Source organism: Doryrhamphus excisus, chromosome 8, assembly GCF_030265055.1.
Source record: "Doryrhamphus excisus isolate RoL2022-K1 chromosome 8, RoL_Dexc_1.0, whole genome shotgun sequence".
NCBI classification, from domain to species: domain Eukaryota; kingdom Metazoa; phylum Chordata; class Actinopteri; order Syngnathiformes; family Syngnathidae; genus Doryrhamphus; species Doryrhamphus excisus.
Window position 1 is genome coordinate 9,305,077 of NC_080473.1, and position 26,428 is coordinate 9,331,504.

Genomic DNA, 26,428 nt, shown 5'->3' on the forward strand with positions numbered 1-26,428 from the left:
GTGTAAGCTAACATGCTGTCACTAAATGTCTGCTTAATTGTCAATTTTCACAGGAATCAGCAGCGCCGAATCCTACAATGCGATTGAAAACATCCATACTTAAGGAACCTAAACATATCCTTTATGTAAATCGTATGTGTTCAGTGTCAACGTCTTACCACGTAGTTCTGAACCAGCAGTACACAATTCAGTATTATTAACCTTACTGGGTTTGAGAGGCTTGCTAGAAAAGGCACCCAAAATAAATACAATACAAGACACTGCAGATGTAAAAGTCTATTTAAATGGAGGGGACTGAATCTGTGCGTTTTAACTGTATCAATCAATCAAACTTTATTTGTAGAGCATTTTTCATACAAATGTAGCACAAAGTGCTTTATATGTAAAAAAAAAAAAAACAACAACAACAACACACAAGACAAATTAGATTTTTTAACATGCTCACTGAATGTGATATGACCCTTTTCCTTAATATTAGCCCACATAGGGAACTAGTGAGTTGCATTGGTTGGACTGCAGCGGATGAGTTGTACTCCTGCAGTGATGATCATCAGATCCTCAGGTGGAACCTTCTGACCAATGAGACCAGCCTGGTGGTCAAATTACCAGAAGATTTCTACCCCATAGACCTGCACTGGTTTCCCAAGACCGTCGGTGGCAAGAAGCAGACTTCGGCTGAGATCTTTGTGCTAACCAGCACTGACGGCAAGTCATCCATCCATTATATGTACCGTAGTCCTCACTGTGGTTGCAGGTGAGGTGGAGTCTATCCCAGGGTATACACACTGGACTGGTCAACCATTCACACTCATATTCCCACCTAAGGACAATTCAGAGTCTCCAGTTAGCCTAACATGCATGTTTTTGTGTTGTGAGAGGAAGACTGAGATGGAGAAACTTGTGTAAGCACACAGAGACTTTTGAACCCTCGATCTCAGGACTGTGAGCCTGACAGGCTAACATGTAGGCCACTGTGCAGCCCGTTTTTATTCATATTTCGTAACTTGTTTTTGTATAAATGTGTAACATTTTATTTTTTGTTCTGTCACAAGAAAAAAATCTACTTCTCCCAAACAGTCTTAGCTTCGGACTGAAAATTAACAATATGACACATATTGCCAAAACATTGTAATAATAGATACTAAAACAGATGTACATTAAATTCTAAAATAATATAAGATAATTAAAACAGTTTGCAGTGTTTTACCATGACCATCAGTCCCAATGAAAATTGACAATGATGATTAAATATGTTTTCAGGTTTTGTAGTTGAACAGTCCAATGTTTAAATTAGACTTCTGTGTTGGATTATTTTGTAAAAAGCATATGTCAGGACAGCCTCTCCTCAGTCTGCATCAGCAACACACGCACACAGAATGTGGATGCACCTTTATGTCAGGCAATACTGTATGTGGTCAGAATACTAATAGCAGTGTAGACTTGCATAAAAGCGCAACTCCCCCTAAAACTGAGGCAGCAATTTTCTCTGGCACACCACTGAGTAATGAAAAGTCAGCAGCCTTCTTTTTCTTTCTGACTTTTTTTTTTATAATTTTTTTTTTTTTTTTTACCCCTTTTCAATTTTTCATAAGCTGCTTAATGAGTGAACATGCTCCCGTGATACAAAACAAAACGGCCCGCTTTTCTTCTCCTATATATTTGTCTGTTTAACAAGTTGACATCATGTTTGCTTGTCATCCTCACAACCAGCTTGGTCAATAACATGCACTTTTGGTAATGAGAGAGCGAGAGCAGTGGAATGAGGATTTGTAGACTTAAAGCCACCAGAAATCACGCAGAGCTCTGAATTTATTAATATACATTGCCACAAAGTGTATGTTTACTTAGCCTTTTTTTATTACCGTCTACACGCCAGAGCCTCAGTCGTCTCGTGCACCAAGAAAATCCCTAGTTCCACTTGCATAAACCCACTAGCCTGGTGTATTATTTAGTTCTGACAAAATAAAACTTGCTTAAGGCATGTTTTTATATGTAATACAATTTGCACTGCTTTGTTGCACAAAAGATTTTGTGCGACAATCTCAACACTGGCCTCCTTTTGTCTTTGCAGGGAAGTTCCACCTTGTCTCCAAGACAGGACGTGTTGAGAAGAGTGTCGATGCTCACAAAGGAGCAGTTTTAGCAGGTCGATGGAACCATGATGGGACTGCCCTTGTCACGGGTATGTATGGGCTTACATTAAAGTATTTAACATACATTATTTTAATGTGTTGACAAATAGTCAAATTGAAAAATGTTTTCTTCCTGGATGGCGCCCACTTAGCTGGAGAAGATGGCCAGATCAAGAACTGGTCCAAAAGTGGAATGCTGCGTTCAACACTAGCCACCCAAGGTAAGATAAGAGAATTGTTGAAGTGTCATAAGACGTTAACCAATATTAACCCAGTAATAATGTATGCTCGTTAGTTATATTATTATTCCGATAACGCAGACTGATAATTATTGAGCTGATTATGAGGAATGATGACGTCATTTGTAAGTGTGTGAAATATGTCTTGCTACATTTGGCAGCCTTAATTAAAAAAATACCTCAGATAACTCAAGCTCAGATAATTCAAGCACAAAGCGATTCTACCCGTGCTGCGCTGTAGGTGGGATAGTGTGAGCAAATGAAGCGCTTCTTTTCACCTTCATGCGACGTGCTGCAAACCGTTGTTGCAAACAAACATGGCATTGAATGTGTAGGACCTCACCGTCTGAGACACCACCGCGTGCTCGCCGCACCAAATTTCGTACAGCACCGTTCCACTTCTGTCATCTCTGTAGTCCAGAAAGGTACTCTTTCACCCACCTCTTCCAGAAGAGGTCTGACGTACACTCCACATGCTTCCGTCGACGATGAGCTGAGACATCATCCCTTTCAAACACTTGCAGGTTTAAATGATTAGGGGTTAACACTTCCAAGGATCTGTGACTGCTTCTGTAATTGGATGGCTATTGACAACTGTTTCAACTTCAGGCTTTTTCTTCCAGGCTCTGTATCTTCAAGATGGAATTAAGTTCTTTACAAACTGTCCTGATAAATCCCTGCCTTGCACCTCCATGATGCGTTGCAACTGAGGTGTTGAAAACCCATTTCACATGTGTTTTTTTTTTCAAAAGCATGTTGCTTGTGGTTCAACTTCTCGATGGCTAACTTTAATTCACGCACATCGCCCACAAAGTTTGGAGCATTGTCCGAGCTAATTTCCACAACCTTGACCGCATCTTGCAATAAATCTTGTCAGACCATTGATGAATAATGTATGGCTTGTATGGCCGAACATAACTTAACCCGTAACTATAGTTTGTCCATGCTTGATCTCAAATAGCCCAAAATAATCCAACCCAACCTGACGTAAATATAGTAATATAGTAATACGTATATTACTATATTAACTATAGTAATATAGACTATAGTAATTCTGTTCTGAGAAAGGTGCCACTATAACTGCATGTTTAGCTTCAATGCCTGCCCTACTAAGCTTCCCCCAACCCTAATAAGACCACCATCCAAGATTGGATTTAGCTTTTAGAGGTGACTTGTCCAATTTACACACGCTCCTTTTTTCCAATTCAGCCAACTCCTCAGAAAATCGTATTCTCTGACAAAAACGGATTATAGCCCTCTCTGCCTCCACCATATCCTCCGCTGATGGGATCACCCTGCTACCATAATCCAAAACACCTGCTTGTCATGCCAGTGCGCTCTGGCTAATAACACCACACCCAAAGTACCACCCACCACACCCACACACATACACACCCCTCAGGGATGAAACGTGACAAACATAAGTGTTATGATATTTGCTTAAGCCAAATCTACCGGTACAGTATCTTTAACACAACTTTGTTTGGTTTTTTTTTATCCCCAGGTGTGCACAAGCTACAGTTAAATATAAATGTAAAAAATAAAGTTGTTTATCGGTCATGAGAAACAGGAAGTTATCGGTATCGGCTTTAAAATAATGGACAAAACTCCTCACTCCTTGATGGCTTTTGGAAATGGCAAGGAATGCTTTAAGACACTTAACATTCTTAACTGCATCTGTAAAAAGAAGTTAACCATAGTATATGAATACATACAAATTAGGAAGTAATGCATGTGCCTGAGAGATGAGTTTCTTCACAGCTCAGTTTGCAGTGTGCTTATTCATTCATTCATTCATTTTCAACCGCTTATCCTCACGAGGGTTGCGGGGGGTGCTGGAGCCTATCCCAGCTGTCTTCGGGCGAGAGGCGGGGGTACACCCTGGACTGGTGGCCAGCCAATCACAGGGCACATATAGACAAACAACCATTCACACTCACATTCATACCTATGGACAATTTGGAGTCGCCAATTAACCTAGCATGTTTTTGGAATGTGGAAGGAAACCGGAGTACCCGGAACCCACGCATGCACGGGGAGAACATGCAAACTTCACACAGAGATGGCTGAGGGTGGAATTGAACCCTGGTCGCCTAACTGTGAGGTCTGCGCGCTAACCACATGACCGCCGTGCAGCCCAGTGTGCTTATATTTTTTGATTATTATTGTTGCTTGGGCCACATTGTACTGAGCAGCCAGGACATGAGTTTTTGTCACCATGCAGTCCTGTTTGCAGTTCCATTTCTGGTTTTCCTTTTTGCTGTCACATCACAAAATGTCAAAGGAAAAGCAACACTTGTTGATTCAATCCTTGCTTGTATTTAGTCATTGAAATGCATCCGACAGTCCGAGATGTGTATTGAGTTTTATTAAAAGCCCCGCCTAAAGACTACCCATGAGTGATACATTTCCCCATCCACTATTCATTACAGATGGCTCCCCTGTTAACTAATCCACTTTTTGGCTTATTAATTATTAATGGTCAGAGGCTTTTTTGGAAATGGATGGCACACTCCCTGTTGAATGAGAAGAGCTGACAAAGGGGAAACGGCAAATTCAGATCCACGATCCACTATGCAGGAACATTTTTCCCTTTAAGGGTTTGTTTGAGGAATGATCTGCTGGGCAGCGGGATGCTGAACAGACCCACAATGTGTAAAACACCTGGAGAAGAGTAGCATAGCCGCAGAGACGTGCCTTCATCAACTTGGCTCGCAGATCACTGCAGGTGTTGCTGCTTCACTTCAGCACCCCCAAAAGCATACACGTGTGCCACAGAAGCTGGCTGTGGTACATCACGGTGTTTGCCTTGACCCATTTTTTTTCTCCCCTCAGAGCTCACACTCGCAGAAGATGTTTAAAACAAGCAAGGAGGAGGAGCCTGTGGCAGCTCCTCTCTCTTTGCCTTTTGTCAGATTTTCAGATCATATGACTGGTTGGCATTTGTGAGTAACCGCATGCACCTGGAGTGGGGTTAAATGTCAGCCCACACTGCACACGTGCGTATCCACAACCCTAACTAGTAAACATGCACACACATCCGCGTCTATTCTACAGAGGTTAGGCAGCTTTGCACAGCTGGTATGCCTTCAATAGGCTGAACTATGAGGAGAAGAACCATAGGCGGAATGTGATACTTTCTGAGAGGAAGGATCATCACTGCAGTGTTCCAAACATAAATTCTCCTCCACTAAATCTGTGTTTAAGAAGTGCATACATACAGACTGTACTCATCAATCTACAATATGTACGTCTGTTGGGTTGAAAATAATCCAAATTTTGCAATTTTTTTCGTTTTTCTTCCAGCATCTCCTGTATATTCTGTGGCTTGGGGCCCAGACTCTGAGAGGATCCTCTACACATCAGGTCGACACCTGGTCATCAAGCCTCTGCAACCCAGTGCCAAAGTCATACAGGTACGCAAACTCCACGTATGTAAAATTTTTAGGAAGTTTAGGTTTTAGCAAACCGACCGCGGTCGAGTGGTTAGCGTGCAGGCCTCACAGCTGGAAGACCTGGGTTCAATTCCACACTTGGCCATGGAGTTTGCATGTTCTCCCCGTGCATGCGTGAGTTTTCCAGCTTCCTCCCACATTCCTAAAAACATGCTAGGTTAATTGGCGACTCTAAATTGTCCGTAGGTATGAATGTGAGTGTGAATGGTTGTTTGTCTATGTGTGTCCTGTGATTGGCTGGCCACCAGTCCAGGGTGTACCCTGCCACTTGCTCGAAGACAACTGGGATAGGCTCCAGCACCCACCGCGACCATTGTGAGGATAAGCGGTAGAAAATGAATGTATGAATGTTTTATATACAGTGGCACCTTAAACAGCTACCTAATCTACTTCAATGGCGATTTCTTTCTATGCCTGTCAGGACCACCACAACCACACGAACCAAAACAGATGTCATTTAAACACACTTCAAACATTGGCTGAAGGCTTCAGTAAGGGAGGCTTCACATCTAATAGCATGTAGCTTTGTCATCTTCTATATACAAAGCCATTAAGGCCCTGTCCATATGAAAATGTTCCTGGGATTTGATTTTTTTTTTCAAATCATGTCCACATTGTGTGGGATTAGTTAATCTTTGCCTCCAGATGGGAACGGCTCACTGGGTGAAAACGATGTAATACACAAGGCACACTGATCAGGCAGAACCATGTGACACACCAAACTATAGAAGAAGAAAGAACGCATGTGAATAGTGGAAGTTATTTTGGAGTCTAAGACAACAAAATATCACCAGCAAAATACCAGTCGAAGTAGATAAGTTGGTTGTCGACATGGAAACGACGAGCCGACATTATCCGATTTTCCCACTCTATAAGCCGTTTTGGAAAAAAAATACTGTTTCACGGCACTCAGAATGTCGACGAAAGAAAATTTTGATGTGGAGAGTCCCTTAATGACCACTATCTACCCCCGGCGTTCATGGTAATGGTTTCATTTTAATTGAACATGCATACAAGTTACACTGGAATACATCGTATAATTCAATTCACAGTTCCACATGTCCAAAAGGAGTAGGAAGAAGCAAAACTTATTTAATCCTAAAAATCTGTTGCAGTAAATTTATTCACTTCTTGTATTCCATATGTGATTTTTTTTAATACAAAGAAGGTAACGTAACAATATGGTGATGTAGTTAAGATTTTCTCACAATCATAATAAATAGAGATCATATATAATTAATGTAATAATCAATATTAGAGATAAACACAGCAAAACAAGTTGAAAACTCTTGTATTTTGCAAACATCAACTGCTAGTATTCATAGTAGTGTAGTCCACAGCAAATAAGTCCTCCAAACGTCTGCATCCATCATCTTACAGTATCATTCATTAGTGATGAGTACTTATACTACCTAATGGGAGTTAGGGTTCTGGACCTGAATCTAATCCAACAATCACAACAGCCACTTTTATTGCAAATGTTGATCCAAAATTGGACGACAACATTAATAACAAGCAGTCAGTGGGGTTAGGAGGAGCACAAAATGACTATTAATTTTATTTGCTATTCTGCTATGTAATATGCTATATTACTGAGTTGTCTCTGTCTCTTTTTTAGTGGAAGGCGCACAATGGGGTCATTCTGAAGGTGGACTGGAACGCAGTCAATGACCTCATACTGTCGGGAGGAGAGGACTGTAAATATAAAGTAAGCAGCGTTTTTGGGCATACTAGAACTCGATGTCTGCCGCTTTTGTTGTTGCCCCTTCAAAAGTCCCACGTTGCCCCTTCAACAGGTGTGGGACAGCTTTGGCCGCCTGCTTTATTCCTCGCTGTCACATGACTACCCAGTCACCTCCTTGTCCTGGGCTCCAGATGGAGAAGTGTTTGCTGTGGGCTCCTTCAACACGCTGCGACTCTGCGACAAGACCGGGGTAAGAACAACTATTTTACTTTTACTATCGAATAGAAAATACTACCTGTGTGACTCTTGACTTGCATTAGTGCAGTCATACACTCAAATTTTTTTATGACATGTAATAAATGTCAAAATGTTTGCATTCGTAACAGTACTTCAGTACTATACATGGGCCAAAAACGGTTGCGCTTTGTTCAGGTTTGACAAAATTATTAAATACATTTGCATATGATCATATATGATTGAACATGGTTGTTGTTATATGCTACATATTATTATATGGCACATGCGTATATACTATGCAGACAAAACTACAATAATTAAATAAGAAGCTTCGGGATATATTCATATTTTTTATATATACAGTATAATCAAAAATGGAGGGTTGTGGGCTACATTACAGTCATCTATAATTTAGTGGTTATAGCTTGGGGTAAGGGTAAGGTCTTACTATAATACATGTCATAACGTGGATTAAATTACGGTAACTCCCACAAAATTGTTTTTGTGTGTATTGCCTACACAATTTACAGTCACAAAAGTGAGTAAAGCCCCCACATTTCCGTACTGCTGGCAACACAAGTGAGTACAAAGATAATTGTCTTGCCAACTGTCAAACATGAGTGCTGGGGGCACTGGGAGCTGTGGATCATAGAGGGAAACATAAATTCCCACTTATTCTGTTTTCTGAAGAAAATCTATTCAGTAAGTAGCAGTCCGTTATTTGAGGGTTACATTTTTGAGTCGCTAATAAATGTGAATAGCGGAGATGCATATACAAATGTATAATTTTGACAGTCCAGTAAGGCAGGCATTATAATCTGCTGCATCAAGGCACTGGCTCGATTCTCCACATCCAAACCTTTCTTTGACTTTATTCTGTGATTTTGGATCAACATTTCCAATAAAGGTGACTGTTACTGCATTCAGCTACACAGCTCCTTGTCTATATCCAATTGCCATAGTTCGCTGGAGACAAAGGAAGCTAAAATTAGTTATAAAATAAAGTTATAAAATGCACAGGTACTCACCATCGGAAAATGATAATGAAAGATGATCAATAATGTTTTCTGTAGAGAAAATACATGCAGGGATGGGAATTCTGAATCCCAAATATGCTAGGTTCCACAGTATTGCTATGCAAGTGTTAAACTGACGACACTTAAGTTATGTATTGACCCATGAGAAGATGTACTGTAGCCACAGTGGTTGCTGAAATATGAGGGGTGTATTCGTTTTTGATCATTTCCTGTTCAGTGTTCGCGAGTAAGAGGCGAGAGTCTATCCCAGCTGATGTTGCGCTAGAGGCAGGGCTCTTCAAACTATAGTACGGTTTGTGCAAAATCTGATGAAATTCTCATGAAAGCAGCGTGCATTAAAACTCTAAACAGGCAACATTTAATACAATTTGTCATTACTTTTTGCATTGATCCAATTCAGCAACCACATAAACTAAGCCATAATAAGGAGTTCCTCTTATTATGGCTTTGTTTATGTGGTTGATCTGTTCCATTCTTTGCCCGTTGCGCCACTTGCCTTACTTTGGTGTGCCTTGATGAAGAGGATTATGGCCCTACCCTGCTTGAACTGGAGGAAGGGTACGCTTGCCTTCTCCTCCCTAAAGCTCCACCGAGACTCTGTGTACTGTAGCGTGGCGTGGGAGGCTTGCCGAAGGAGGAGGAGCGGGAATTAAGGAGATGAAAAAATAGTAGATCTCTCCACCTTGGTGCTTTTTTCTTTTATTGTGTCAATTCAGCCACAATAACCACGGTTGTGAGTTTACACAGAAACGCAGACCTTTGGGTGCCATGTCTTGTTTGCTGTGCTCCCGCAAGGGTTAAGCAGCTGCTAAACTTTTTTTTTTTTTTCCAGTTAGTACTAGCGTGACTAATGGTAAGGAGTTTCATTCTGTATCTGATACAATGAAACCTTGCACTTTAACTACGACTGCTGGCTCAGCAGGATCAGCACTGCACGTTTAACCCCTTCACCTCCCATCCAACTTGACTCTCCTCTTACCCTGAATACTCACTCCTCCTTGCTATTATCACACTTGTGTATGTGTGTGGGCGCGTGTGTGCACGCGTGTGTGAGAGAGAGTTTACATTGACGTTGAAGTGCGCACAAGTCGACAAAAATCTTTAAATACATGATGGTTGTTATATATTTGGGATTTGGTTGATGTTTTGTGCGTGTCTCTGTGTGGAGTTTATTTCTCTTCACAGGAGTTTTAACAAGACATGACACAAAGAGGTCCACTGTCCCTTTTTTTTACAAGATTTGGGAGAAACAATAAGTCAGTGTCTGTGTGACTCCCATAGTATATGCATGTGCCCGCATGCCTGCCTGCGTGCGTGCGCAGCCCCTGTCGTGCAAATGTGCCTGCGAGACAGCAGTCTATTTACGAGGCGCTTGCAGCTGGTGTCTAGCGTCTGGACCCTGTCACGATCCCTGACACTGCCACTGGCTAACAAGTAGGACTCATTGTGCCAGGCAATCTCCCTCTTGCATCCCACCCCCCCTCATCCATTCGCCGTACTCCCTCCACTACACATTTTTTTTCCCCTTTTCTTCACTCAACTGTATGACCATGCCGTAAATCTAAGTTCTGTTTAGTTTAGGTATTTTATGATTCGTTTACTCTGCACAGTCTTTAGGTTTTACAACAACCTGGTTTATCATGACAAATGATTTTTCTTTAACTGTAAGGAATTCCCAATCTGAAAAAAAAAAAATTCACTAAGAAATTCTATTGTGCTAACAGAATTATCCAACTTGTTTTATGTTGCATTTGTATAAAATTCAATGGAACCACTAACATTATTAACTGTCATACAAGTTACAGATTGTACCACCTCAGGAGCATTTACATTTAAAGGTTCCAAGAATGTCACAAGCGAGTACCCAGATAATTTTCTCGCCTGTAGTCAAGCATGGTGGTTGTAGGGTCATGGTCTGTGGCTGCATGAGTGCTGCCTGCACCACAGAGTGGCGGTTCATTGAGGGGAATATGAAGTAGACATGTACAGGGATGGGTCAAAACACCTCACTAGGGAAGTGTCCAGACTAGGCACCAGAGCCATCTCAACGGTCGAAGGAGGAGTAGTTCTACTCTGAGCCCCTCCCAGATGACTGAGCTCCTCATCCTATCTCTTAGTGTGAGTCCAGCTACCATACTCGGAAAAATAATTTCAGCCGCTTGTGTCCGTGATGTTGTTGTTTTCGGCCATGACCCAAAACTAATGACCATAGGTGATTGTGAGAACTTAGGTCAACTGGTAAATTGAGAGCTTCGGTTTCCGGCTAAGCTCCCTTTTCACCACGACGGTCCGGTACAGCAATTGCATTACTGCAGACGCTGCACTGATCTGCCTATTGACCTCACACTCCCACCTTCTCTCACTCATGAACAAGAACCTGAGATACTTGAATTCCTCCACCTGGCCCAAGACCTCATCCCCAACCCGAAGGGAGCACTCCACCCTTATTGACTGAGAACCATGGCCTCGGATTTGGAGGTGCTGAGTCTCACTCTGATGCAAACCGTCCCAGTAAACGCTGAAGGTCACAGGCCCAAGAGGCCATCAGAACCACATTGTCGGCAAATAGCAGAAATTAGATTCTAAGGCTCCCCGAACTGGACTCCCTCGACCCCTTGGCTGTGGCGAGAAATTCTGTCCATGAAAATTATGAACTGTATCAGTGGCAGCCTTGGTGGAGGCCAACATTATCTGGAAACAGGGTCGACTTACTGCTTGCAATGTCAACTAAGCTCCTACAAGGACCGAATGGCACATAGTAGGTGGTGCGTTCATGGACATTGGGTCATTACACTATTTATTTTGGCAAAGACCCCACATTGGGTCGCGACCCACCAGTTGAGAATCACAGGTCTAAGGCAGTGCTAGATGACAATGGTGCTCACACTAACTTGACTAATGGCTATGTGTTGACTTATTTCCTGCTTTGTACCCTAACTCTTCTAAAGTATATCCAATTTTCATTTCTATAGTACATTGAAAATACTATAATATACTACAATCAAAATAGTTCAGGGTTTTGCTGACTAAGCATATTGAACTGTGCGGAACAGAACCGAACCAGTTGATGCAAACAAGACTTTACATTCTGACTCTCTATTTCATGGCAGTGTAGCCTCTTATTTTTTTACATTAGGGGAAGCATATACCTGAGACTCTCTTTGTGGCAGCTGGGATCCAACCAACACAACCAACATCTGGAAATAGCCCCAGCTGGAAGGCAGTGAAGCTTCTCAAAAGTGAGCCACTGTTGGATGGAGTATGAAACAGGAAAAGAAACTGCTGTCAGTTTATTAGTTGGCGCGTATTAGCATTGGTGGTTGTTTTCATCACATGAGAAGGGTACTTGGGGAAAGAAAAAGGGCAGCAGACGTCAGGGGTTGGAAAACCAGCAGAAAGGGTTTCACAGTACAGTAGAAGTGAAATAACCAGTACAAGGATTTGACTAAGAAACGTCACGTGAAAGCAAAAAAAAAAAAAAAAAAGCGTATGTTTGGGGAGCGTGTGTAACTGAGAACTCGAGCAAGAGTGAGCGAGCGTGGTCAAACAAAGAGAATCCTGAGTCAGCAGCAGAGCAGCTCTCTCTCTCTTCCCCTCCCTTTACCAGTCTGTGCTCTTGCATGCTATTTCTTGCTTCCTGACTCCCCCTTTTTCTTCTTTTTGGCTTTGGAAGTGAGGCTGCTTGAGTAGCCCACTCAAGTCATTCTCTGATTTCCCTTTGCATTTGTATGTTAATTGTTTGTTTGGAAATTTTTGACATTTTGATTGAAGGCAGTCAGTTTCACTGTTGCGTAGTACCTGTATGTTGACTATACTGTCAATTGGAAGAGTTATACTTTGTATTATTTATGGTATTGTAGGTGATTCTAAACATGTTTTTCATCCAGAGTGCACGAAACATGGGGCACATACAGTGTTGACCCCAATGCTTTGTGCAAGCATCTATACTGTACAGGTTTGTTTTGAGTGAGAGGCACGTGTTGACACGGTATTACTTTTACACCTCTCAAGAGTTACGCTAAATGCATGCCTTGTTGGAAAGTAAAAGGGAGGGTTGCATAAAAAAAAAAAAGAGTGCCTTTAGGGGGCTGATTGGTGGGGGCCTGTCCAATATATCCTGTAAAGTTGGCTTAAGAAGCAAGCTTGGGTCTACATAAAAGATGTTGGTTTCTTTTTCACTCCAGTTTCTCTCCCTCAGTCTGTTTTTGTCCCTTTTCTATTTTTTTTGTCACCACCATTTCAAACCCCCAACTCCCAAACGTTGGCAGATTCATCATTCTTGGCAAAATCACTAGCCCTCCTTGTTAAACAAACATGTCACACTTGCATAGAATGAAGGGGGAATGAAAGAGGGATGGAAAGGTGTAAAGAGGGTGTCACTGGGTAACCGATGCAGTCAAATAATAGGACTGTGCATCTGGTGTATCTTTTCAAACGTTGCTGCCAACTCTGAGTTCATTAAGTGCCGTTATTAAAGACTAGCGGCTTGAAAAGGGTGTAAATTAGGCTCCTACTCATCTTGGCACCCAAATGGATCAAAATGGTGCTCCATGTTGATCATAGCTACTTTCACAGCGCCCTTAAAAGCTGTTTTGTTTTTGCCCTGTGCATTTCTATTTTGAACATGGAGTGGGGAGGGGCCTTGGGGTATGAAGAAGTCGACCGGTAGATTTTCCAGCTGGAACTCAAACATCTAAAACTTTTTTTTTTGCGAACACAAAAGGCCTATTGCTCTCAAATATTCACAATTAGATAAATAAGTAGAGCACTGAGATAATTCATCCACCTCACAGATGTTAGGATGCTTAATAGACAGCGTAATTATTCATTGGCATGAACTGGAAAATGCTGTCATATGCCAATGTAGAGCATCCCAAACATGCTCAATTTGTGACATATCCATTGAGCATGCTGGGATGTTTTGTGTACAGATCCTTGCAACACGGTGCTTTGCATTATTATGCTACATCAAGGTAATGGTTGTGGATGAATTGCATAACAATGGGCCACGAATGCCAGACGCCATCCAACATAAGCATTTTCCTGCACTGCTGTTTGATCAAAACTCCACATTTTTGAGTGATCTTTCAGTGTGGACAGTCTAAAAAACACATGTGCAAGAACGACATCTTGCGAGATTAAACAATATTTCTTGTTGTAAATACAGTGAAGAAAATAAGTATTTGAACACCCTGCTATTTTGCTATTTCTCCCACTTAGAAATCATGGAGGGGTCTGAAATTTTCATCGTAGGTGCATGTCCACTGTGAGAGAGATAAACTAAAAAGAAAAATCCAGAAATCACAATGCATGATTTTTTAACAATTTATTTGTGTGATACAGCTGCAAATAAGTATTTGAACACCTGTGTATCATCTAGAATTCTGACCCTGAAAGACCTGTTAGTCTGCCCATTAGAAGTCCACCTGCACTCCATGTATCATCCTGAATCAGATGCACCTGTTTGAGGTCGTTAGCTGCATAAAGACACCTGTCCACCCCATACAATCAGTAAGACTTTAACTTGTAACATGGCAAAGACCAAAGAGCTGTCCAAAGACACCAGAGACAAAATTGTACACCTCCACAAGGCTGGAAAGGGCTACGGAGCAATTACCAAGCAGCTTGGTGAAAAAAGGTCCACTGTTGGAGCTATCATTAGAAAATGGAAGAAGCTAAACATGACGGTCAATCTCAATCGGAGTGGAGCCCCATGCAAGATATCACCTCGTGGGGTCTCAATGATTCTAAGAAAGGTGAGGAATCAGCCCAGAACTACACGACAGGACTTGGTCAATGACCTGAAAAGAGCTGGGACCACCGTTTCCAAGGTTACTGTAGGTAATACACTAAGACGTCATGATGTGAAATCATGCATGGCACGAAAGGTTCCCCTGCTTAAACCAGCACATGTCAAGGCCCGTCTTAAGTTTGCATATGACCATTTGGATGATACAGAGGAGTCATGGGAGAAAGTTTTATGGTCAGATGAGACCAAAATAGAACTTTTTGGTCATAATTCCAATAAGCGTGTTTGGAGGAAGAAGAATGAAGAGTACAATCCGAAGAACACCATCCCTACTGTGAAGCATGGGGGTGGTAGCATCATGCTTTGGGGGTGTTTTTCTGCACATGGGACAGGACGAGTGCACTGCATTAAAGAGAGGATGACTGGGGCCGTGTATTGTGAGATTTTGGGGAACAACCTCCTTCCCTCTGTCAGAGCATTGAAGATGGGTCGTGGCTGGGTCTTCCAACACGACAACGACCCGAAGCACACAGCCAGGAAAACCAAGGAGTGGCTCCGTAAGAAGCATATCAAGGTTCTAGCATGGCCCAGCCAGTCTCCAGACCTGAACCCAATCGAAAATCTTTGGAGGGAGCTCAAACTCCGTGTTTCTCAGCGACAGCCCAGAAACCTGACTGATCTAGAGAAGATCTGTGTGGAGGAGTGGGCCAAGATCCCTCCTGCAGTGTGTGCAAACCTGGTGAAAAACTACAGGAAACGTTTGACCTCTGTAATAGCAAACAAAGGCTACTGTACCAAATATTAACATTCATTTTCTCAGGTGTTCAAATACTTATTAGCAGCTGTATCACACAAATAAATTGTTAAAAAAATCATGCATTGTGATTTCTGGATTTTTCTTTTTAGTTTATCTCTCTCACAGTGGACATGCACCTACGATGAAAATTTCAGACCCCTCCATGATTTCTAAGTGGGAGAAATAGCAAAATAGCAGGGTGTTCAAATACTTATTTTCTTCACTGTATGTCTTGCTGGAAGAGCGTAGTCATCAGACTAGGAACTACGCCATCATTACTGTAGCTGATAATACACAATACAATATTTGAACTGCATATGAAATGCTTTATGTACACCTTGCAATTCTACCCGCACTTGCGGCGTCACTTGTTCGCGACGTGTGACCGTTTTTTTCCATCAGATTTCCAACAGTTTCCGTGGTGTTAACCTTCAAGCCAAAACTAAACTGTACTAAGACCACATTTGATCAAAGTTACTTAAGATCAAAACACGATCATTACATATGACATTAGTTCTTGTAGCGTAAACATGAAGCTAATCTGCAGTCTATTTTACATCTGTGTTTACGTAACTTCACATCAACGTAAATGATTAGTCGGAGCAGCCAGAACTGCTACAACTCATTATTTAAAATTTATAATGTTTAGTTTTTGGTTCAATTTGTGGAAAGAAGTTCAACAGAACTTGAGTCCTACTTGTTAGCCAACTGTGCAATAATCAGCAGATTACGACCATGTTGCTAAATGAATACCGCTTAGACATTGTCAAAATTGAGAACTGTAAATTATACAATTGATTATAAATATTTTATATTTATATTTTAATATATATAAAGTCTTTGATAAGGAGAGTGATAGATAATGGTGTTGCTTGTCAGTGTATTCATGCCATGTACTGTTATTTATTTAGAATTTTCACCAAACTGCATCAATGAAAGTAGGTTAGTCTCTTTTAATGGTTTCTATGTCGTCCCCGCAAACCGAGTACACAATCACGTGATCAAGTGATTACTATTTTCTTGACACTTTTCTGACCTCATAACCAGTGTTAAAGCTGGGTGAAGGGTCTAATTTGTTTTGACCCCTTTGTTGCATGCCAAAACATAACCAAATACCTAAATTGTGTGTGCGTGCGCGTGCATGTGTGTGTGTGCACGCGTTTGTGTGTGTGTGTGTGTGTTTGAGAGAGATTGCAAGCACATGTGTGCATAGTTGGTGCTAATAGAAGACTGCTGTCCAGCTCACAGCTGTGTCTTGCTGATGAGTCCCAGGAGGCCCCAGCATGTGTCTATGGTTACTATGTTAAGGCTCCAACATGAAACCATGTGCAGATCATTACTCTCCGTCCCTCCCGCCCTCTCGCTCTCTCTTGCTCTCTTATACACTCCCTTGTGCCCCCACCCCCTGCTCTGTCTTCTATCTATCCTCTGGCTGGCTCCCCCACTCCTCCCTTTCCCCTTGCACTGCCAAAGCTCCAACTTGTGCCACTCCACACTCATAAGTGTCCATACTGTCTGCCCTTGCAAGGTAAGTCTTGCAACAGAGACATCTGTAGAGCTCCCCCTCCCGCTTTATGCATGGATTGGCTGCGGCTTATTGTTGTGTACCCCTGGAGATGGCAAGTGTACTTGAACAGTTGCATAATCACACATGGCCAAATGTTCTCTTGTACCGAAAATGTTTCTAAGCGCAATTAAGATGACAGAGTTTGCTTAACTAATACAGTTGAACACAGCCAGCTAGCTGATTTGTTTTAAAAGTGATTTTCTCACAGATGATAGCAGAATAAATCAAACTGTTGCTATTACAAACCTTTTATTACCTGTACTCGCAAGGACAACCACAGCACACATGAATCACTGTTAATAAACAAGTCTCAACTTTAATATCAGTGGTGTAATAACAGCTACTTAGTAACACTGCAAATTATGGCAGTGTATTACAACAGTTATTGAATATGGCCCTTAGCAAAAAATTAAGGCAGATCTTGCAAACTACATTGAGATCTCGCAGGATGGCAGTTCCAACTAAAGTTTTGTGAAACCTGAGAGCTTTAACCTGGTAATTTTGATTTTGATGCCGAACAATGTGCACCCTATAAGTGTTTGACCTTACTTACTTGGTTAAAAAAATAAAAAATCTCAAGATTAGTGATTCCCAACTGTTGTGCTGCAAGATGTCAGGTGTGCCACACGATTTGTCACAAATGGAATATAGAGTATCTTCTACAAATAGTGGATCTACAGTATCTATGTCAGTGATGTATAGTGACAGACAGAACAATGACCGTATTTTCTGGACTATAAGTCGCTCCGGAGTATAAGACGCACAAGGCTAGAAATGCATCATTAGGTAGAAAAAATACATAAGTCGCACTGGAGTATAAGTCGCATTTTTTGCGGGTAATTTATTTTACAAACTACTTGACCAAAACAGACATTACGTCCTCTTGGAAGGACGTAAGTTGAAACAATAAAAAAATACAGAACAGGCTGAATAGGTGTAAGATATGCTAACAATGGTTATTCAGCTACACAAAAAATAAACATGAACAGAAAAGGTGTCCGGTGTTTATGTAACACAAAAGTTTTTTTCATTTTCAAGTCGCTCTGGAGTATAAGTCGCAGGAACAGCCAACCTGTGCAAAAAAAAGTGTGAGAAAAAGTCCGGAAAATTCGGTTCATGCTCTTACCGTATATGGCAGGTACACAGTTAACCTGTGTGTCTTTCTCTTCCCATTTCTGTAACATTTGTGTTTGGTTTTGTGCCATGAGAGTTTTCAAATCTAAAATATGTGCCTTGACCCAGTAAAGGTTGTAGAGTAAGCGACCATTTCAGTTTGCTTCAGTTCAATGTAATCTATGTTGAGTTGCATTTTGTTTGATTGTATGATATAATTACATGGTGGTGTATTATTTACTAATTTTGTTTTTTGTAGGTAGCAACTGAACAAAGATGTACATGTCACGTTAGAATTGGTGACTCTGGATAAAGACATGGATATGTGTCTAAAGCCCAGTTCAATAATCTAGGCATTGTTTCCAATCAAAGATGTTTAACCATATTGGTCTCAGTGGTTGTGAACATAGTCCATAGCTATTCCTATCCTTGTAGTCAACCCCATTTTGAGTAGAGGGGTCACTGCAAGCTGACGTTTACAAGCCCTCATAATTCCCCCAAAGATTGATGAAACCCCATCCAAAACCGCCTCCCCAAAACAACTGGTTTTATTTATAGTCCTACTCCTGCTCACACTTACACCTTACAGAATTGGTTTGGGCTTAAAAGAGAAGCTCAGTGTCAGCGTTTTCAGGCACGTTGTCTGTTTATGGCCAGATACTTGTATATATGTTTAGTGTCTATTACACTCGCACACCACACGTGTGTTTTGTTTATTGTGTGTGAGGATTTACGCTCTGTACCTGCACTGCCAGGTCCGGTCCTGCACACAGAGCCACAGGCAAACTGAAGCCAGCTGGCTTTGCTGAGCATCGTCCAGCTGTTGTGATTTATGTAAGGCTGTTAACCCTCCACTAGTTAGGCTCCCAATCACACAAGGCTAGGCTAGCACTTCTTTAACCTATCCACACATCCTTTTTGGCTTCTAAAGAGATGGTTTCACTCAGTTTTTGTTTGTCACATCTGTCAAAATTGTTGATTATTAACATTTTTGAATAATACATTCATCTTAATAGTGGCTTCTCTATTAGGTGTCATTTTACTTTTTCTGTTTTTAACATCTATGAGTCATTACGTTTTTTTATACTGGTATTATTAGGTAGAGTTAGGCACCAAGGATGCTACAACTGTCACTTAATAGTTTGTTACTTCATGTGGATTACAGTCACACTTCATTTCTACACTTGGATGTAAACATGCATCCATAGCAGGCTTGAAAAGGTTGACCAATTTACACTAATAGTAGTTGAAACTTCTTTCGCCTCCGAGTGACAGGCGTGCCAGAGATAAAGGGCTAGGAAAACATCAGTCTCACAAGGTCAACATTTTGTTGACGTGCATCAAGGGGAGTGTTTGCAACATATTTAATGCCAACATAATGGCGCTGAATCAGCAGATATCTCCCCTGGGAGCTATTAGTGTTAGACATGTGTCATTAACCCCTTCCTGGCCCAAGCTCCAAAACACACCCATCCCCACTCCCTTAAGAAGGAGCTGTGCAAGGCCACCACACTCTTACAGAGTACATAGATCATAGATGCATAGATAAGTCTTCTTAAGGGACAATAGTATAGAAATGATAGTTGACTTTCAGTCATCTGTGGAAAGCTTAAATAGCAATATAGATTTACTATTCGGTGACCATAAATATTGAGTGTAAGCAGCATTATCTATGACTGCCTTTATCCTTTTGCACATGGCATTCATCTAAGTTGCATAGGCTGGTACTCCTCCATGATGACAGCACTGGTGGTTGTTAGACACCAAACATTCCTAGCGGCTGAACAACTCTCCTGATGCCACTATATGAACCACAGCACCCCCCAGTACTTGCCAACACTCATGCAACGTGTGTTGGTCTGAGTCACATCAACACACACGTCAACATACACACACACACACACACACACACACACACACACACACACACACACACACACACACACACACAGGATAGCTGAGTATTTGCTTTGCTGAGTGATCATCTGAGGCGTTGGATTACCAGACCTCGTAGTGTACATGCACAGCCATACATTTACCGCTTTCTATACATCTCCTATGTGTATGAGCTCATTGTGAGTTCGAGGAATACCCCACCCCCGCTCACCCACCACGGCTTGACTAAGAACTACACGTCATGTCTGTCACCTTCTCTCTGGCCACAAAGCTGCCCATTATAGACACAGGGGGGTTGAATAACAAGCAAGACTTCATCGCTCACCCCAAATCTTTATACATTGCTTCTGCGAGTCTCTCTTTTTTGTACAATATTTGTCCACCTTTGGTTAAATTTGCTTAAATTTGTTGCAAACTTGACCCCTCATTTTGTGTTCTTTTATCAAACATGAATGACTGTATTGACCTTTCCACAAGTCAATACAAAGGCCAGAAAATTTGCATAATACGTCCAACATTGACCAACGTCTTGACCAATTAAAGGAAAAAGCCTCACGTAATCAGTGCTTTCATTGAATTTAAGCTAGTATGGATGTGATGCACAGCTTCCAATGTTGGAAGTGTGCGGAACTCTTAGAGAGGACCCATTATGTTACTTTTTCTACCCTTTTTATTGAGTTGTGGTGTTCTATAGAGCAGCTACACACGATAACCTGCACAGAAAACATTTTAGATTTTGCACAAATTTCAGCCGTATTTTCTTTGATTTGTGTTTCCTGCCAAAACTGTCTGTTTTTTTAATTTATTCCACCCACAGCCCGCCTCCGGGCATGCACACTCCGCTGTGATTGGTCACAGGCCAAAAGTGCTTCCCTAACTATGAACCATATAAAGAAGTCCGCCCCTCTGTGACATCACAAAGGGGCAGTTTTACCACGCCTTTTGAAACTGAGCATTTTGAGCCATCCCAAACTTCTTTCAGCGCTTGCTTCCAAATGCGCAAACCAAATGCGGCAACTTTGGCATCGTTTAACACGAAGATACAACATTATAACTACATTTTATAGGTCAGAAAAGTGAAAAAAGCATAATAGATCCCCTTTAAGTGCCTCACTTACAAAACTTGGAAATAATTATTTAATTCCCATTGCTGTGTGGAGCATGCCATCACTTGTGTTACGATATCATTGTAAAAAAAAAAAACGATAACGGTATGAACCAAATTTCTTTTTTATGCCAGTATCAGACAACCTATATCGGCCAATATTATACCTACAGACCTGATCAAACTCTTAAGACCAGTTGAAAAGTAGCTACAATTTACCTTTTACGCATTTGTTTCTTAATAGGGTGTTAAGTCTAGATACAATATGCACAAGCAAGAAAGAGTGTGACAAAAATAACAAAATTTAAGACCAGTATATGTCTTGAACCAGTCATTATGTGCTATATATATCACTATATGGACAGTTACTATGGTACCCATTATGTCATTGTATGGTCATATGGTCACTTTGGTACAGGACAAAAAAAACAAAACAAACCTGTATTATGGAAAGCAGGAAGTGAACAAATATAACAGTTACTGAATGTAAAAGTAGCAGATGGAGGGGTAGGATTTAATAAGCTTTGCTTCTTACTACTCCTTTTGGACATGTGGAACTGTGAACTGATTATGGGATGCACTCAATTGTAATCTGATGCATGTTCAAATGAAATTAAACCATTACCATTACTTTTGTTACTCATATCTGTTGTCTTATAATGTATTTTCTTTTCATGTACTTTCTTAATCTTGAAACTTTTTGTTGCGCACACGAATAAACACACACACACTGGATTGTTGGCCGACTCGCAAAGGAGTAAAACGGCTCAATGTGTTAAAAACATTAGGTAAGCGTGAATCCAGCAGTGCTCCTTTTTGGCAGGTATCACATGTCGTGCTTCATTACAATCTGTTGTATGCATTCAGCTGTATCCATCAGGCAACCCCCTCTCTCCCACCCTCACTCCCCAACCCTCCCTTAGGTGCTTTAACACAGAGTGGGCCATCTCAAAATGTTATCTGTAGAATAAATGATGTCTCTCATTAATGTTGAAGCTGGCTCAAACTCTGGATGGTTCCTCAGCACATCTCCACTCATGTTGTGAATATAAAAAAAAAAACCTGAATAAGGAAAACAGCCCCTGCTGAGATGAGTGAGGACGGCTGGAGTTGTAGGAAAAAGGTGGGGGTGCAATTAAATGTCATTCAAATGAAGTTTAACAAACTGTCTCTTGTCCTGAAGGCAGGGCAGCTTTTATTTTTCCAGCAACTATTTTGGGTCCCCAATATGACATTAACTACTTGGGAGTGGGAGCCCAATATGTGCGTATTGGAGAGAGGCGGACCCGAGGAGATCAAAGCGGCTAACCTGTTACGTTTTAGTCCTCTCAAAACCAGCTCGGAGGATATAAGGCCACACCTCAGATCACGCAGCTGTGTGTGTGTGTGTGTGTGTGTGTGTGTGTGTGTGTGTGTGTGCGCACACCAGGGAGCGAAAACACTGAGCTGCTTTTCTCCATGCTCGCCACAGCACTTGGCTCGCTGGGCCCCCACTTGTCCCATTGCAAGAAACGTGCCGCATTTAGGCTACCGATGTCACTTTTCTCTTCTCATAAATCACATCACAGCCCTCTCATTGATGTGAGCCCAAATAACTAATTGTATTAGTTGTAAATGGGCGAGTAGAAAGGAAATTATTTTATGTGTTAACAGTTTTATGTGTAAGGAACAGAGTACCGTAATTGGATTTGCATTACTTCTTATGGGGAAAAATGGAGTCGGTTAGAGTACATTTCGGTTTGTGTCAGACCTTCTGGAACAAATTAATGATGCCAACCGAGGAAAATACTAGTACCTGCATCCCATATCCGATACACATGTTCATGAGGATGGGTCACACATAAATAATCAAAGAACTTATGCTGTAACCGTTCGCAATCGGCCATTTTGATTTTATAGGTGCCATTTTTCCAGGGATATACACTTTGCCTCTATTTTTTTGTTTTCATTTTACTAGAATAATCAGCTACTTCTTGGGCAATTGTTTAAGTAAAACATTAGATGTCAGTGATCTGTACCTGTATCCTGCACCCACTAAATTTAAAGACGGGAAAAAAAGATTTATACGTATCACATGCACCTCTCTACTCCTTCTCCCTGATGACTAGTGATGTGCGAATTGCTACTGAAATATCAATACCTCTGATTAGGCTCTAAAACCCTTTCTCAAATAAAAATATTATATATACTTTGATACTCATTTGAGGTCATGTATTTCATTAACATGAACACATTTGAAAGTAAGTCAATTATGTCGACATTGTCTAAATCAGGGGTGCTCATTAAGTCGATCGCGAGCTACCGGTCGATCGCGGAGGTGGTACTGGTCGATCGCTGGTCGATCGCGGCGTGACATTAAAAAAATATCATCCCAGCATCAATGCCGTCACTTGATTGATATACAGGGCAGCCATTCAGATGACAACTGAATGTTGCCCTTCGGGTGACCAATCATATCAAACAACTATGTCTCTAAGTGCAGCAGAACTTACGATGTCAGCCTATCATCCATCGCCGTTACTTGATTGACATACAGGACAACCAGTCAGATGACAACTGAATTTTGACGTTTAGGTCACCGCTCATGCGTAAACAACGATGCAAAGTGCTAAGCTAGTCGGCGAATTGCGAGATTTTAAGCCCTCGCTAAAGTTTATGGTCACTAAAATGAGTGAAGGAGCTGGACCAAGTAAAAAGGCAAAAACTGGACCAAGTAAAAAGGCAAAAAACATATCACTTCCATACGGATATGGAATATTATACGGATATTATGATACGGATATTATCCATGACTGATAAACATTTGGAAGTGTGCTTGAGGCTGGCTATCAGCAGCTACTGTCCGGACTATGCATCCCTGGCTGGTTCAATTCAGTGCAAGTCATCAAAGTAAACTCAGGTAATTACAAAAAAATTTAATAGTTAATTATGTGTGTTTTGCAATATTGGCTCATTTGGTTATGTAAGGTACATCAACATACATTGTACGTACAAATAATCCTCAATACATTTGAAAATAAATAGATGTTTTGCATTTTTGTAGTGGGTAGATCATTTTGACTCGGTCATTTTAAAAGTAGCTCGCATGCTGAAAAAGTGTGAGCACCCCTGGTCTAAATGATAAGCAGTTGTTTCAAATAAATGAATGCATTATGTCTTATTTATTTTCCAGCCTGAATTTTACTTGCTATTAAATAGGAAATTAAATCAGTGGTTTTGCACATGAATAATCACAAGGACGTGCGCACAAAGCACAAAATGGCTGCTCTGAAGCAGACCAGATGTCAAGAGGCTAGAAAGCGACCACAAATTATCCGCATCACTGTATAAGACACAAGGTTCAAAGCTTAAGAAAAATGTAGCCCCTTATACACCGGAAATTGGAGTACTCGGAAAAGTCGTTTTGGCATTAATCCGCTCAGTGACCCTCCAACCAACCCAGGAGAAATCAATGCCTCCTTATTGTGCTTGGTGGAGGTAAGAGTAATGCGGTACGGAAACTATAGAATCATGAATTTCAGCTGGGGTTGGGATCATATCCGCTTAGCTATTTAAAAAATATTAAGAATGTCCTTTTTTTGACATGTGACACCTCTATCTCGCTTACCCCCTGTCTCAGGTTGAACCACTAAATCATTGCTTAAAAAGAAAAGAAAAAAAAAAAAGGAATTGTTAGTCCGAGCCTGCTTCCAGCCTTCATCTCAGCCCCCCCTCCTGCATGTGTGATAGATGAGGATAGCAGAGCACATGTTTACGAGCGCCATTGCTGGACTTGGCAGGACCACATACTCCTTGGATGTCTCACAGTTCATCACAACTCACTGATTGACTTACTGGGCCCTTTTTTTCCCCTAACACAATGCACATTATGTGCACGGGTATTTGACTCTCAGCTCTTCTATAAACTTCTATTTGCTTGTAGCCACTCAAAAAAAAGAAATATGTTGGAGATTGTCATGAAATGCACAACACTGACACTGATGTTCCACCTCTACTTCCAGTGGTCCTACGCTTTGGAGAAACCCAACACAGGGAGTGTATTTAGCTTGGCCTGGTCTGCTGATGGCACACAGGTGGCTGGGGCCTGCGGGAATGGCCATGTCATCTTTGCCAATGTGGTGGAGCAGCACTGGGAGTGGAACAACTTTATGATCACTTTAACCAAGAGGAAAACTATGCAGGTAGAGAGAGCTACACACACAGATACACTTCGTCACCGGACCATTCATTTATTAAACCTAATGATATTGAATGGAAGAACTGTATCCATAAGATAACAAGAATGACACTCAGTTGAACGCTGACCTCAGCAGACTACTTCTGAAATGGTGACGATATTCCAGCAAGTGTTGCTAATTTTTTAACATTTTAAATGCCGTAACTATTGCAGAGATGTTTATTTAGCTAAGCCAAAGGAGGACGGTGTATTAATTGCCAGCAGGGGAGAATTGGAAAAAGGCCAGCTTTTTACCGCTTTTTCCTCACGAGAGACAAGGGGGTGCTGGAGCCTATCCCAGCTGTCTTGGGGCGAGAGGCGGGGTACACCCTGGACTGGTCACCAGCCAATCACAGGGCACATATAGACAAACAACCATTCACACTTACATTCATACCTATGGACAATTTGGAGTCGCCAATTAACCTAGCATGTTTTTGGAATGTGGGAGGAAACGGGAGAAAACCCACGCATGCACGGGGCGAACATGCAAACTCCACACAGAGAAACTCCACACAGAGATGGCCGAGGGTGGAATTGAACCCTGTGAGGTCTGCGCGCTAACCACTCGACCGCCGTGCCGCCCAAGGCCAGCATTAATACCGCTCATTTTAAATAACAGTGTGACAAGCCAACCAATATTTTAAGATAAATTTGTGGGATACATAATATTCATGATACATGGAATGCAGCTACTACCATCTTCAACAGAACCAATGTTGTAATGGCCGTAAGGAGCAAACTGCTCAGTCAGCATTAATACCGCTCATTTTAACCTTCCTCTTGTGTTAGGGTCAGCACCGACCCGTTTTACATTTTTAATGCATAAAAAGAATCACATAACATTTGTTTACTGCATCGATGCTTTTTTGACTTTGTCAGGAAACTCTATTTCAACAAAATAAAACAAAAAAAATAATTTTTACAAAATTTTAAAATGGTCTGGTTGAAATTATGACCACTGTATTGTTAGGGTCGGTTTCGGCCCAATAATAATAATATGATTATAAAGCAATATTTTGAGGCAAAAGTGCACAATTAGCCAACACAATGCCAACCAGCTCCTCTTCTCATCATGTACGCTTCAGGGGATTCTCATTTTGATCGCTTTTCCAGTATACCAGTAGAAAAACAATGTCCAGACATGTGAGGTGAATTCACTCATTTGACTGGCTGATTTCACATTTACAATTTGGATCACG

At 41.3% G+C, this 26,428-nt stretch overlaps 1 protein-coding gene across 4 annotated transcripts in view; it reads left to right on the top strand.

Annotated features, from left to right (window-relative positions):
* Positions 1–26,428, top strand: part of ift80 (intraflagellar transport 80 homolog (Chlamydomonas)) — a 37,806-nt gene that overhangs the window by 1,590 nt on the left and 9,788 nt on the right. For 2 of the 4 annotated variants that reach the window (XM_058079138.1, XM_058079137.1), the window contains exons 2-9: positions 54–112; positions 482–705; positions 2,072–2,182; positions 2,285–2,353; positions 5,678–5,787; positions 7,445–7,534; positions 7,623–7,760; positions 25,012–25,191. In XM_058079138.1, coding sequence (XP_057935121.1) covers positions 78–112; positions 482–705; positions 2,072–2,182; positions 2,285–2,353; positions 5,678–5,787; positions 7,445–7,534; positions 7,623–7,760; positions 25,012–25,191 — 957 coding nt within the window. In that variant the 5' untranslated portion in view covers positions 54–77. Of the gene's footprint in view, positions 1–53; positions 113–481; positions 706–2,071; positions 2,183–2,284; positions 2,354–5,677; positions 5,788–7,444; positions 7,535–7,622; positions 7,761–25,011; positions 25,192–26,428 lie in introns of those variants that run through there. The other 2 variants (XM_058079139.1, XM_058079140.1) reach the window with 2 other exon arrangements.